The 12,981-nt window shown below is 52.2% G+C and overlaps 7 protein-coding genes across 7 annotated transcripts; 2 read left to right on the top strand and 5 right to left on the bottom strand.

The window, feature by feature from the left end:
* Positions 1-216: 216 nt before the first annotated feature.
* BDV14DRAFT_189496 (ADP-ribosylation factor GTPase-activating protein) lies at positions 217-1,881 on the top strand (the record flags this gene model as incomplete). The annotated part of the gene is made up of 5 exons (XM_073771210.1): positions 217-282; positions 348-483; positions 541-724; positions 779-1,485; positions 1,535-1,881. 5 exons carry the CDS (start codon positions 217-219, stop codon positions 1,879-1,881), a joined length of 1,440 nt encoding a protein of 479 aa, XP_073628639.1.
* A 425-nt stretch (positions 1,882-2,306) lies between these two features.
* On the bottom strand, positions 2,307-3,812 carry BDV14DRAFT_189495 (folic acid synthesis protein; the record flags this gene model as incomplete). The annotated part of the gene is made up of 3 exons (XM_073771209.1): positions 2,307-3,309; positions 3,360-3,568; positions 3,618-3,812. The coding sequence occupies 3 exons, from the start codon at positions 3,810-3,812 to the stop codon at positions 2,307-2,309; spliced, it is 1,407 nt and encodes a 468-aa protein (XP_073628638.1).
* Positions 3,813-4,466: 654 nt separating this feature from the next.
* BDV14DRAFT_54395 (nitronate monooxygenase) lies at positions 4,467-5,947 on the top strand. Its single transcript, XM_073776996.1, has 3 exons — positions 4,467-4,622; positions 4,686-4,947; positions 5,011-5,947. The coding sequence occupies exons 1-3, from the start codon at positions 4,610-4,612 to the stop codon at positions 5,801-5,803; spliced, it is 1,068 nt and encodes a 355-aa protein (XP_073628637.1). The 5' UTR covers positions 4,467-4,609; the 3' UTR covers positions 5,804-5,947.
* Positions 5,948-6,185: 238 nt separating this feature from the next.
* BDV14DRAFT_199768 (uncharacterized protein) lies at positions 6,186-6,677 on the bottom strand (the record flags this gene model as incomplete). The annotated part of the gene is made up of 1 exon (XM_073773352.1): positions 6,186-6,677. One exon carries the CDS (start codon positions 6,675-6,677, stop codon positions 6,186-6,188), a length of 492 nt encoding a protein of 163 aa, XP_073628636.1.
* A 737-nt stretch (positions 6,678-7,414) lies between these two features.
* Positions 7,415-8,780, bottom strand: BDV14DRAFT_189493 (pyridoxal phosphate-dependent transferase; the record flags this gene model as incomplete). The annotated part of the gene is made up of 4 exons (XM_073771208.1): positions 7,415-7,530; positions 7,594-7,680; positions 7,739-8,391; positions 8,428-8,780. The coding sequence occupies 4 exons, from the start codon at positions 8,778-8,780 to the stop codon at positions 7,415-7,417; spliced, it is 1,209 nt and encodes a 402-aa protein (XP_073628635.1).
* Positions 8,781-9,046: 266 nt separating this feature from the next.
* Positions 9,047-10,765, bottom strand: BDV14DRAFT_208639 (NAD(P)/FAD-dependent oxidoreductase). The gene is made up of 2 exons (XM_073775450.1): positions 10,389-10,765; positions 9,047-10,324 (listed from the first exon to the last, which is right to left on the bottom strand). Exons 1-2 carry the CDS (start codon positions 10,593-10,595, stop codon positions 9,236-9,238), a joined length of 1,296 nt encoding a protein of 431 aa, XP_073628634.1. The 5' UTR covers positions 10,596-10,765; the 3' UTR covers positions 9,047-9,235.
* A 367-nt stretch (positions 10,766-11,132) lies between these two features.
* Positions 11,133-12,966, bottom strand: BDV14DRAFT_189491 (Aldehyde/histidinol dehydrogenase; the record flags this gene model as incomplete). Its single annotated transcript, XM_073771207.1, has 3 exons — positions 11,133-12,255; positions 12,302-12,774; positions 12,832-12,966. The coding sequence occupies 3 exons, from the start codon at positions 12,964-12,966 to the stop codon at positions 11,133-11,135; spliced, it is 1,731 nt and encodes a 576-aa protein (XP_073628633.1).
* Between the last annotated feature and the right edge of the window lie 15 nt (positions 12,967-12,981).

Raw genomic sequence — 12,981 nt, 5'->3', positions numbered from 1 at the left:
ATCGGCGGGAGAGTGGTGATAAAGACCATATCGACCGGTGGCGGTACTGCAAAAATACGGTAAGGCACCAGACCCCTTCCGACCACGTTCGCCCTCCTTGGCCTGGAGATCCCATTCCGTTTCCCTTCGACTGTCAAGTCTCAAGCACGCACTCCCCGCTGGCGTTTGCTCCCTCACTTCGCTGTTTCGCCTTGCCGACCTTTCACTACCGCCGTCATGAGTGCCTCCAAGGCGCAGTCTCAAAAGATCTTTGAGAAGCTCAAATTAAAACCCGCAAACAAGGTGCGTTGAGCCCCTCCATTTACCGCAATTTCCTAGGCTGACCTCTACTTCTTTCGAATCTGCAGATATGTTTTGACTGCGGCACCAAGAACCCTACGTGGTCGTCTGTGCCGTTTGGTATCTACCTCTGTCTTGACTGTTCGGCGAACCACCGTAACCTGGGTGTTCACATCTCCTTTGTTCGTTCCACAAACCTCGACCGTATGCACCACCTAGCTCGAAATTACATTTGTCCTCAGCACTAATAGTCGGCGATAGAATGGCAATGGGAACAGCTCCGTATGATGAAAGTCGGCGGGAACGAGTCCGCTACGAAATACTTCCAGTCGAACGGAGGGTCCGCCGCTCTCAACAGCAAGGACTCCAAGGTCAAATACACCTCCAATGCCGCCGAGAAGTACAAGCAGGAATTGAAGCGCCGCGCTGCTTTGGACGCCCAAGAGTCAGTCAACAACTACCCAGCTGTACGGACAAGGCTAACTTGTTTGTTGTTTAGGCACCCCGAGGAGGTTGTTATTACAGATGTTCCCGCCGGCGTGACGTCCAACGGCTCCGGCACGCCCGCAGGCGACGACGACGATGATTTCTTCTCATCTTGGGACAAGCCCTCGATTAAGCGTCCCAGCAACCCCCCTTCTCGTACCGGAACTCCTCCCGTTGTCAGCCGTACCGCGTCCCCGTTCCTGAATGCTGGTGCCAATGGCTCGCGCTCAAAGTCGCCCCTTTCCGCTTCTGAGAAGGAGTCTACCTCGCCGGCACCAACCGCCATCCGTGCTAGTGCTGCTGCCCGAAAGACCTCCGGTGCTACAACAGCCAAGAAGGGCAGCGTCCTCGGAGCCAAGAAGGCCCCTAAGCTCGGTGCGAAGAAGCTCGGTGGAGCGGAGATGATTGACTTTGACGAGGCGGAGAGGAAGGCCAAGGAGGAGGCCGAACGTATCGAGAAGCTCGGATACGACCGCGAAGCTGAGGAAGCTGAGGCTAAGGCCAAGGCTCCCAGCGCAGGTGCCACCGCGATCGCCTCGCCAACTCCAATTAGCCCTGCTGCCAAGACCTCCCATGAGCGGAATTCCAGCGATGTCGAGCGTCTTGGAATGGGTCTTGGAAGACTTGGGTTCGGCCAGACCGCTGGCAACAAGCCTGTTGCCCCCGCCCCGAAGAAGCTCGGCTTCGGTTCCATCGGTACTCCGCGCTCCGCTGAAGATGGTGCGTCTATCAAGGTCCTATCATACATGCATAGCTAACCACATCACAGAGGAGGAACTCCGTCAAACAAAGACCAAGTTCGGTGCTCAGAAGGGTATCTCATCCGATGAATTCTTCGGACGTGATCGATTCGACCCATCTGCTCAATCAGAGGCCAAGGAGCGCCTCCGCCAGTTCGACGGTGCCCAGGCCATTTCCAGCAACTCGTACTTTGGCCGACCTGAGGATGACTACCCTCCTGTCGATGACACCTACGGCGACCTCGAGACTGCCGCCAAGGACTTTGTTCGCCGATTCGGTATCACTGCCGGTGATGACCTTGAGAACCTAACGCAGCTCATGGGCGATGGTGCTACCAAGCTGCAAGGCGCTATACGCAGCTACCTCAACAGCTAAACGAGTACTTAAGTTTCTATTCTACGATGATTTCCGCAGCTTGACGAACCCGTTAGCCAGCTTCTGTTGTTGTTCTTTTGCTACCTACCTCCCTCATGGCGTTATACTTCCCTTCTCATTGGTCTCATCATTAGTCCCAACCCATTGCTTGCAGAAACGGCGGTCCATTTTCAATTTCCTACCTATGTAGCTGTGAAGCTTGGACATCTTGAGGTCTTCACTACTGTTTTTTCTTTCTATTCTATTCTATTCTATTTGCAATCCAGTACAAAATATTGCTTATATTGCATTTCCATTTGCATTCTCAAGTTCCTGTACATTTGTTGAAAGATAGCAGCTTTAGTTCTTTCACTTCTCTAGTTTATACAAAATGCTCGGTACTAGAATTTACAGTTCTCCCGCCTTTTCTCTACTTTCCAAAACATTTATAAATCAGGCGGCTGCCCCCTATAAATCGCATCCGCTACCCTTGCGACCTGCCACATCTCCTTGACATCATGAACTCTGACGATATCTGCCCCTCCCTGCACACTCGCCGAGACCGTCGCAGCTGTGCCCCAAACCCGCTCACTGGCTTCCTTGACGCCCGTCAATCTCCCAATGAAGCGCTTGCGTGACGGGCCCATTAGCCAGGGGAAGTACTCGAGGCCCTGAATGCCCGTTCGGAAAGTCTCCAGATCCTTAAGAACAGTAAGGTCCTCGCGCATGCTCTTCGCGAAGCCCAATCCTGGATCAAGAATCATACGCCATCTACGAATCCCCGCTTCCTCGGCTGCGGCGATTCGCGCGAGTAATTCGGTAGAGACGTCAGCGATGACGCCGTTCGGGTAGTTTGTGAGGTTCGTCATTGTGGATGGTGTACCGCGCATATGCATCAATATGATAGACTTCCCTGTTCGCGCGACGGTAGGAAGCATTTCTGGATCTAATAGACCAGCCGAAACGTCGTTGACTATGTCTGCGCCTGCGGCGAGGGCTTCCTCTGCGACGCGCGCGCGGTATGTATCGACTGAGATAGCGACGTTTCTGGCCTCGGGGATAGAGCTGCGAATGTGTTTGATTGCTGGGATGATGCGGCGGAGTTCTTCTTCTGCGCCAACGGGTTCGGAGCCGGGGCGTGTGCTTTCGCCGCCGATGTCGATTATTGTTGCGCCGGAGGCGATGAAGGAGCGGATTGTTGCGCCGAGGGACTCGAGGTCTGTTGAGGCGGGGGCGTGCTGGCCGCCGTCGGAGAAGGAGTCGGGGGTTAGGTTTAGGATGGCCATTATGTGGGTGCGGCGGGTTGGGTCTGTGGCGCGGAGGGGTGGAAAGTGCGGGGAGATATAGGTTGTTGCGATGGGGGTTGGGGATGGTGGAGGGAGGGCTTTGAGGTGTGAGGCGTAGGTTGTTGTGTGGTTTGGAAGGGGAGGAATTTCGTTGGGGATGAGCCTGTAGGAACGTTAGAATTGTTCGTCCATCAGGGTTGTAGCGGAACATACTGGCTTAGAGGTCGGAGGACAAAGTCGCGCTCTAGCATTAGCTTGTGAGGGACGTTGAGACGGTCATGCGTGAAAACTTGTTGGTCGTAAAGGAGGATATCTAGATCAATTGATCGAGGGCCCTTGTCGATCAACTTCTTCCTACCGAGCTCGAGTTCAATGGACTGTAGTTTGTCGAGGAGCTCGAGAGGCTCCAAGTCCGTTTCTACCTGGAGTAGGGTTAGAAAAGCTCGAACCTTGCAGAAAATACAGACACACCTCGCAAACGCCATTCATAAACGGCTCCTGGTCAAGATAATACATAGGCGCCGTCTCAAACAGAGAACTTGTTCGCCGAACCCTGATACCCGCCCTATCCATCTCCAAGCATGCCCTCTCAATCATCTCAACCCGCTCGCCGACATTACTACCAAGAGCAATGAACGCTCGATGCGGAGGTTTGATACCATCCATTGTAGCTTGGAATGATGTTGTTTGAATTGTCGAGAACCGTCGAACAGTCGGCAAAAATTTCAAGGACCCATTGCGGGTGGGTAACGTTTTGAGGGCGAAGCGCGGGCGCTGACGGTCTTGTGGCAGTCCTGTATGGTGTCAGCTTGCAGCTCGATGTTTGCAGTACTGCAACAAAGTCAACTAGGCGCTTTGGTGTCCACTGAGCACAAATGGGCATGTCATACCCGAACTGAGGTTTCTATCAGAATTAGAAGTGCGTCGCACGTACAATGGCTGTAGAATTCACCTCTGATTCAAGGACCCGTACGATCTGCTATCGCTGAGCTTCAAACTGCAAGCTCTTGGGAATTGCTGCAGGCGCTCGCGAGGAACAATATTTCCGGAGACAGCATATAATTGCCATCGCCCCGCTGGCACAGCTCTCATCTTTCCGACGTGCTCTCTGCAAAAGCAATGAGACGTAGAGTCGCATCAAAGATAACGTCATGCTATCGAAGTCCCCGCGACCACGTGACAGAAAATCACTGACACCTTCAGGATCAGGCAGAGATATGTCTCCGCTCGGTGGATCAGCTGATGCCGGCTGTCACCAGGGCACGTGACCGTTACCCCATACTCAGCACGTTCAGCCTCGGCTCTTCTGCGCATTTGTCTCTCCGCCTCGGTTGACCCAGCGTTGCCTCTATATTTCTCCTTTCAGCTCCTTTGTCTTTGTCTCCCTCTTATCTTCATATCTTGCCACTTTCTAAACCCCTATACACACTCTATATCTTTTCTTCTCATACCCTCTCGCAAAGATGGCTGCTCCTCGTAGGTTTCCCTCCCTTTCTTACTTCATGTGACACGCATGTCGGCTGACTTTGAATCGTACAGAGAAAATCAAGACCACGCTTACGGATCTGCTCCAGATCAACCACCCGGTCCTGCTGGCAGGAATGAACGTGGCTGCTGGGCCCAAGCTGGCTGCTGCAGTCACCAACGCCGGTGGTCTCGGTGTTATCGGTGGTGTCGGATACACTCCTGAAATGCTCAAGGACCAGGTTGCCGAGCTCAAGAGCCACCTCACAGACAAGAACGCTCCTTTTGGCGTTGACTTGCTCCTACCTCAAGTCGGCGGAAGTGCGCGCAAGACAAAGTAAGCCACCTACCCAAACTCGCTCTCTCAAGTGAAGCTGTTGCTAACGACTATCGCCACCAGCTACGACTACACAAAGGGCAAGCTTAACGAACTCGTCGACATTATTATCGAAAGCGGCGCTAAGCTCTTCGTTTCCGCTGTCGGTGTTCCCCCTAAGGCCGTTGTCGACAGACTCCACCAGCATGGAATCCTCTACATGAACATGATTGGCCACCCTAAGCACGTGCAGAAGGCTATCGACATCGGTGCGGATATCATTTGCGCTCAGGGTGGTGAGGGTGGTGGTCACACTGGTGATGTTCCTACGACGGTTCTCATCCCTACTGTTGCCAAGATTTGCGAGGGCAAGATCAGCTCTTTCACCGGCAAGCCCGTGCAGGTTGTTGCTGCTGGTGGTCTGTTCAACGGTAACTCTCTTGCCGCTTCTCTCATGCTTGGCGCTTCTGGTGTCTGGGTTGGTACTCGTTTCATTCTCGCCGAAGAGGCTGGTGCTCCCAAGGCTCACCAAGAGGCTGTCCGCACTTCTGGCTTTGAAGACAACATTCGCACAATCATTTTCACTGGCCGCCCCCTGCGCGTGCGCAAGAACGACTACATCCTCAACTGGGAGAACAACCGTCAAGACGAGATTAAGCAGCTCACAGCCAAGGGTGTCATTCCCGTCGAGCACGACATGGAGAACATCCCCGACGACGTTGACGACGACTACATTGACAACGCCCGTCCCTTCTTGATGGGCAAGGTTGCCGCTGTGGTCAACGAGAAGAAGACCGCCAAGGCTATTGTTGATGAGCTAGTCGACGACGCCGCTGTACTCCTTTCCAAGGGCAACAAGATGCTTGCCAAGCTGTAAATACCTAAATATTTGAACATATACCTGAGTGGTAGATATACCCGCCATGCATGACAGTTGGTGTTATCATGTTATGACTAGTTCTAGCATTATTTTTATTCATTGAAATGACGACCACCTTTGAACAATATTACTTCTTGCCTGAACAATCGCTATCACACAATTACTCGACACTGATATACATAGAATCTGCAGGCGCCCGTGGTTCACACCGATAGTCTTTAAGTATGTGTGCTGAGTCTACATATACTGGTCCTACCTATATTCCGAAGACATACCTAGCCCTCATTCCAAGAAGAATCCGCAAAGGAAAAAAAAGCTTCATTATCCATGGATAAACTACCTCCAACATAACCAACAAAGCAAAACTCCCAACATCCCACTAAGCCGTCTCTTCAAGATCCGCCCTAAGCGCCTTCATCATAATCTCCTTGACCCCCCTCGGCGCATCCTCCGAAGGCTCCCCAAACTTAACAACCTTCTTCAAGACCCCAGCGTCAACATCATCCTCCACCAAATCCTCACAATAAAGATACTCCGCAAACGCCCTCGGCCACTCCGCTTTCAAATTCATCAGACTCACGCGGCTCTTCTCCATCATCTCCGGCACACGATGGCACTGGTTCGGCGCGATGGTAGCGAATTTGATGGGTGGATATTGCTTGAGCAGTGAGCGGGTTAGGGAGCGGTATTGGCCGCCGTCAACGTATTTTAGGCATCTGTGGTCCCGGATTCCGTTTTCCTCGAGGGCTTGGAATATGTATGTGTATGTTGCTTCGGGGCTTTTGGGGTTGCCGGCGATTACGATCCAGAGGTGTTTGACTGTGGGGTAGTTTAGGGGCGTGATGTGGATGTCCATTTGTTCGGAGGGCATTTTGATAGCGGTTTACTGGTACTTACAGAGACCTAGTGTTGAGATGAACTGGGTTGGGTTGTTGAATGGTGTGTCGAGACAAGAGATGCTTGTAGTCGTTGGTATGAAAAGCTACTTTTGCTGGGTGCTGATGTAGAATATATCATACGTCCTTTGATGGTGACCTTCGCGAGATACTCATTGTATCCATTGTTACCCTTGAGCTTTTTGCTCCTGAGACGTCTGGTTATTGTTTGTTCAGGGCTTAACAAACAAGACATTGTGTAAGATCTGAAAGGAAAGTTGTTTGCTAGTATAAAGGACTCGAAACGTCCACGTGTTATGTGCCTTTGTACTCGTAGTCCTGCATGGGTTGATGTGAAACCCAAACTCAAAGCCCTGAGAGAATTGAGTTTCTATTGTATTCCCCATATTCATGGAAGATCCTTTGGACATGGATCAAGCGCTCTAACGTAAGCTACCTTAGCAGGTATCAGGTTTCTGCCGTGCTAAAGACATTGCTTTAGCAATACTTAGACGAGGGATTGTGTAGTCCGACATTGGTCTTTGACTGTTGCCTGGCCTTGCTCTGTGAAGTTTCATATTTGCAATCGAGCTGAAAATCAATGCTCACTGTCGAATGCTTGGAGTATACAGTATGAGGACACGAACAAGCTTATGACAATCACTGCCTAGGTTAAATGAAAGCAGGTGTGTTTGTTGATGAACGTCATATTCCACCTTTATAAACTAGATATTTACTTCTCACGCGCGAGCACCTCCCCAATTGACTTAGCTACATACTCAACATTGCTCATGTTCAGACCAGCAATCGAGATCCGCGAGTTCTCTGCCATGTAGATGTGATATTCCTCTGAAAGCCCATTAGTTAGGATTCCCCAAGCAAACAAGCCCGCGGCAGTAGGGCTAAACGAACCTTTCAAAGTCTTCACAACTCTCCTCGACAGTCCCAAAAACCCAAACATACCAGATTGCTCAATGAGGTGGGTCCATGTCCCAGATGCTGTATTCATAGTCAGCCATTTCATTTCCAATCAATCTCAGGAATAAGATTTACTCACAATGCGCATTCAACCCCTCAAAAAGCCCCTTCCTCATCTCCATAATCCGCCCACTCATAGTCTTCAAATCACCAAACCAGGCTTTCTTAAGCTCTTCATCACTAAGCACAGTCTCCGCAATCTTCGCGCCAAAAGCAGGCGGATTCGAGATCTCCGAGCGCTGCAGTTTCTCCAACACAGATTGGGTATTCTTCGCAACATTTGGCTCCGAAGTAGCAACGACAAGAACACCCACTCGCTCCCCGTAAAGACCCATATTCTTCGCGAAACTAAGACATATCGCGCTTTCGAGACCCAGGTCGTGCACGAAGTACCGAATTGCCCAGGCGTCGTTGTCATAGTCGCCGCTGTTAAAGCCTAGGTATGCGGCGTCGAAGAGCGGGAAGAGGCTTTTTTCTTTGATTATGTTGCCAATTTGCTTCCATTGTTCTTGGCTTGGGTCTAGGCCTGTGGGATTATGTGCGCAGGCGTGGAGGATGATTATTGAGCTTGGTTCTGCGGAGCGGAGGGTGGATAGGTAGGTGTCGATATCGAGCGCTTTGGTTTCGGCGTTGTAGTATTGGAATTCGATTACTTCGAAGCCCAGAGATGCGAAGACGAGGTTGTGGTTTGACCATGTTGGGGTTGGGATGTACACCTTTGGTAACTTTCCTCTAGGCCCAGAAGCAGATGCGGAGAGTGAGACAGACCTCAACAAACTCCCAGCCAAATGCAACGATCCAGTCCCCGAAACAGCCTGAGATGTAGCAAGTTTATCCTTAACACTGCCATATCCTTCTCCGAACACCAATTCCGAGGTTCTATCTCTTAGCCCCTTGAGTCCGAGAATGGGTAGGTACTCGTGCAACAACCCCTTCTCTTCTAGAATTTTGCGGGCTTTCTGAACGGAGGGAAGAACCCACGGTTGCCCGTTATTGTCGCGGTATGTGCCCTGACCGAGATTGACTTTGACGGGTGAGGGGTCGGCCAGGTATTCGGCTGTTAGGGCGAAGATGGCGTCTGGTGGGATGTAGGGGGCTGAGGAGAAGAAGGAGGTAGCCATTTCGAAGTTGTTTGCTTTTGCTTTGAGGCTCGGAGGGGTTAGAGGGGTAAGTGGAGGGGTAGGTATTATCTATTCTCATGGCATGGAGGGGCTGTATTTGGGGTTATAGATGGATTTTTGGAGTACATCGGCGGACGCAGCCGAGGGTCGGGGGTGCTTGCCGATGGGGTATCGACGGAGGGGGAGGCCGATATCACGTCAATTATGCTGTTTTCCGCGGAAAATGTATCTAGAAGGAGTGAATGTCTACGGTGTTAGAGATATCGGTCGTGAATGTCCTTGTGGTTGCCATTGCTCAGTAATATATGCATTAGCCCTAAGTAACAAGGGTGGCGGAGCTGACTTTGGTCGCGCTGGTAGACAGCGATATGCAAAATATAAATCAATCTCATCAAGAAAACAACATAACAAAATGCATAGCAAAAACATAATCACATGCACGTCGTAGGAACCCTCTACAACTTCGTCTTCCCCGGCAAAACATCCCTCAACTCCCTCGTCTCACCCAGTCTCCAAGAAACATCACCACCCCATTCACCAGCCTTCTCCTCCTTCTCAGCCGCCTTCCATCGCCACCTCTCAACACTCTGACCACCACTCCTATCCTCAAGAAGATTCTTCACCCACTCGCCGAAAACAGGGAACATTTTGAACCCATGCCCCGAGTCACCAGAGAGCAAGACAAGCGACTCCTTAGTCCCAGGTACATAATCGATAACGAAATCCGAGTCCTTTGTATCAGCGAACCAGCAGAGGGTCCGTCGGACAAGAGGCCTGTTGGCAAGAGAAGGAAGCGTCTGCTGAAGGAGTTTCCGAATCCTCACTTCGTCATCACCAGGCAAAAACGCGCTTGTTTCCAGCTCCGTAGGCGCATGCGATACACCAGTCTTCGGATCCGTATTTATATACCCACCACCCATAGGACAGATCTTCAAAAGATTCGTCTTGGGATCAGGCTCAAAGTAGAACCCCAAATCACGCGCATATGTCACGGGTATACCCCTCAACGCACTCGTCTCCTCATCAGAGAGCAAAACATGCGCGACAGACCAACTCTTCGCAACAATCTGCGTTCCTAGTTCCGGAAGAATCTTCCCTGCCCCCGCGCCCGCAGCAACAATCACCAGTTCCGCAGCGTGGAATACCTCATCGACAGTCCTAACACCAATACTCTTCCCATCTCTATACACAACCTCTTTCACACTCCCCTGCCTTCCGAGGAAAAACTTCACCCCGCGACTCTGCGTAACGCGGTATATAGCCGCCAATGCATTCCCCGAGTGCGCGTACCCGTCGAAGCGATTCATGTATCCTTTCCAACCAGGTAGAGAGCCATCACACTGCCAGAACCAGGGCCGGATATCGCCGGGCCCATTAAGTTGTACGACGTGTGGTGCAATGGTAGCGTTATCGGTCGCGGCCTTTTGGAAGCGCTTTAGTGTCCCGATGGCTTTTTCGGGGGCTGCGCCGGATACGCAGTGTAGGAAGCCTGTTTGGTGGAAGTGCGGGGCGAAGAGGGGGGTTTTCCACGCGGAGATTGCTTTCTTTGCACATTGTTAGCATCCTACCTCTCAAAAAGAAAAAGAAATTAGGGTAAGTGGGGCATACAATCGTCAAATCCGTATAAAAAGGATCCTCATACTCAGCGCGCACAATCTTGTTCAGGTCATTCGCGGCTGAATACCGCGGGGGGATCTGTTCATCTTGCTCGAGGACAGTGATATCCTTGTACCCCGCCTCATTGAGATGGAGGGCAGTCGAAAGACCAAAGGCGCCGCCGCCGACGATGAGGATGGGGCTTGTTTTGGTGACCATTTTTTTGCTTTCTGCCTTTCTTCTCTGAACTCAACCAAGAGACAGAATGTAATACTGATATCTCTATCGGATATGCCTGCGGCGAGGAAATATATACCTCCTACAGCAAGCTCGCTTGCGTCGTGGCATGATGGGTACCATAGGTGTGTCGGGAGGGTTACCGGTAGTGGTTATTGGTAGCGGTGATAAGGCTTCGGGAGGGTCGCCGGGCGGGGAGGAGGGGGTTGCCCCACATATGTACGGCGATAACTGGCTAGCCCTAACTCGGAGCTGCCGTTGGAGGCGATGAGCTCGGATCAGGACACCGGGTTCATTGTGGCGTTGGAGACTTGGAGTAAGGGAAGTGATCCGTAGGGTCTTTTGTCGGTTTGTGGTTACTGCGTACGGAGTTTCAAGTCTCGACTACTGGGCGTATGACGTGATGATGGTATACGAGGCGTTACGAAAATGATTCTTTCAATTCCTTTCAGTTCAAGTCAATGCAGTTCAATTTATTCATCTAACAATCATATACAGTCGTACTCGTAGTAAAGCTATCTAGTGGTTACTAGGATACTTATACCCATCCAACGGGAAAAACTCCTCCTTAATCATACGCGGGCTCGTGAACCGCCTCAGGATATCTGAAGAACCAGCCTTATCGTTCGTCCCCGAAGCTCTCGCACCACCAAACGACTGCTGCCCGATCAACGCCGCCGTAGTCTTACAGTTAATGTAAAAGTTACCAGCCGAGTAACGGAGCGCGTCCTCCGCCTCCCGAATAACCTTCCGGTCCTTAGCGAATACCGCACCGGTAAGCGCAAAGCCACCACCAGCCTGGTCAACCTGTTCAAGGAGTGAAGACCACTCAGCGTCGGGGTAAACGTGGACGGCGAGCACGGGGCCAAAGACCTCCTCGTTGAAGAGGCGGTGGGTAGGCGAGTCGGTCTGGTAAACGGTAGGGTTGACGAAGAAGCCGACGCTGTCGTCATATGTACCGCCGATGAGCAATTTAAGGCTCGGATCATTGTTGCTCTCGTCGATGATAGACTTGATCTTGTCGAAGGAGCGGCGGTGGATGACGGGGCCCATGAAGGCCTCTGGGTCCTTGTCTGGGTTGCCGATTGTGATTTCCTGCACGCCGGCCTTGAGCAGGGAGAGGAACTCCTCGGCGCGCGAGGCAGGGATGTATGCGCGCGATGTAGCGGAGCACTTCTGGCCCTGGTACTCGAAGGCACCGCGGATAGTGTGGTTCACTGCGCTGGGGATATCGGCTGTGTTGTGGATGAGGTGGAAGTTCTTGCCGCTTGTTTCGCCGACGACGCGAGGGAACTCGCGGTATGTCTTCTTGCCGATGCCCTCGCCGATCTTGGCGTAGATGGAGCGGAAGACGTCGGAGGAGCCGATGAAGTTGAGGCCTGCGAAGTCGCGGTGGGCGAGGGCGACGTCGGTGATTTCTTCGGCGTCGCCGGGAACGAATTGCACGACATCTGGAGGGAGGCCAGCTTCGAGGAGGATCTTGTAGATCAGTGTGCTGGCGTAGATGTTGGAGGGGGAGGGTTTCCAAAGGACGACGTTGCCCATGAGGGCTGGGCCGGAGAGGAGACTGCCGCCGAGCGCGGTGAAGTTGAAGGGGGAGATGGCGTAGACGAAGCCTTCAAGGGGACGGTATTCCATGCGACTGAATCGTTAGCTAGATCCAAGCATATTATTGTTGGACGTCTTACCTCCACATTCCATCCGTGCCACGAGTAGGCTGCCTCTCCAGCAACTCGGCAGCAAAGTTGCAGTTCAACCGGAAAAAGTCGGCCAACTCAGCAGCGGCGTCAATCTCAGCCTGCCAGAAGTTCTTGCCCTGACCAAGCATGGTCGCGGCAATGAGCTCATAGCGGTACTTGCCAGTGACCAGCTCGGCGGCCTTGAGGAAGATAGCGGCACGGTCAACGAAAGGCGTATTCTCCCAGTCCTTCTTGGCCTTGAGAGCGGACTCAATGGCAGCAGAGACCTGCTCCTTTGAAGCGACGGGGTAGTTTGTGAAGTTTGTGCCATGTTCAGCTGGGATGGGCTGGTCCCACGACTTGGCTGCTTGCTGGGTCACGCCGTTGTAGTAGATGTGGCTTTCGACGGGGAGTTTGGCGCGGAGCTCGGCGAGGGCTGCTTCGGCTTTTTGGCGCTCAGGAGAGCCGCGTGTGTATGTAGGCTACTCAATTGGTAAGTCATTTAATTGAAGGTAGGTAAAGCGTTTGGGTGTACTTACGTTAGGCTCGTTCCGCGCATCGGGAAGTCTGAACGGAACAGTGGCCTTTGTCCGGAGCTGTGTCCGGGCAAGAGAGACAGGGCGCAGACGCGCAGGGGTAGAGAGTCTTGGTGTAAGAAGTCTGCTTGAAGCCATTGTGCTGTGTGAGTG

The sequence above is a fragment of the Aspergillus stella-maris genome (assembly GCF_047715825.1).
Source record: "Aspergillus stella-maris strain CBS 113639 unplaced genomic scaffold BDV14scaffold_24, whole genome shotgun sequence".
NCBI lineage: Eukaryota > Fungi > Ascomycota > Eurotiomycetes > Eurotiales > Aspergillaceae > Aspergillus > Aspergillus stella-maris.
The sequence above is the reverse complement of the archived record's forward strand: the minus strand, read 5'-3'. Positions and strand labels throughout refer to the sequence as shown.

Bases quoted from the DNA above. Each gene is read 5' to 3' on its own strand.
- BDV14DRAFT_54395 (XM_073776996.1), top strand. The intron at 4,948-5,010 runs GTAAGCCACCTA...TATCGCCACCAG, and splicing joins GGAAGTGCGCGCAAGACAAA to CTACGACTACACAAAGGGCA.
- BDV14DRAFT_208639 (XM_073775450.1), bottom strand. From the start codon at position 10,595: ATGGTCACCAAAACAAGCCCCATCCTCATCGTCGGCGGCGGCGCCTTT. The intron at 10,325-10,388 runs GTATGCCCCACT...CAATGTGCAAAG, and splicing joins TTTATACGGATTTGACGATT to AAAGCAATCTCCGCGTGGAA.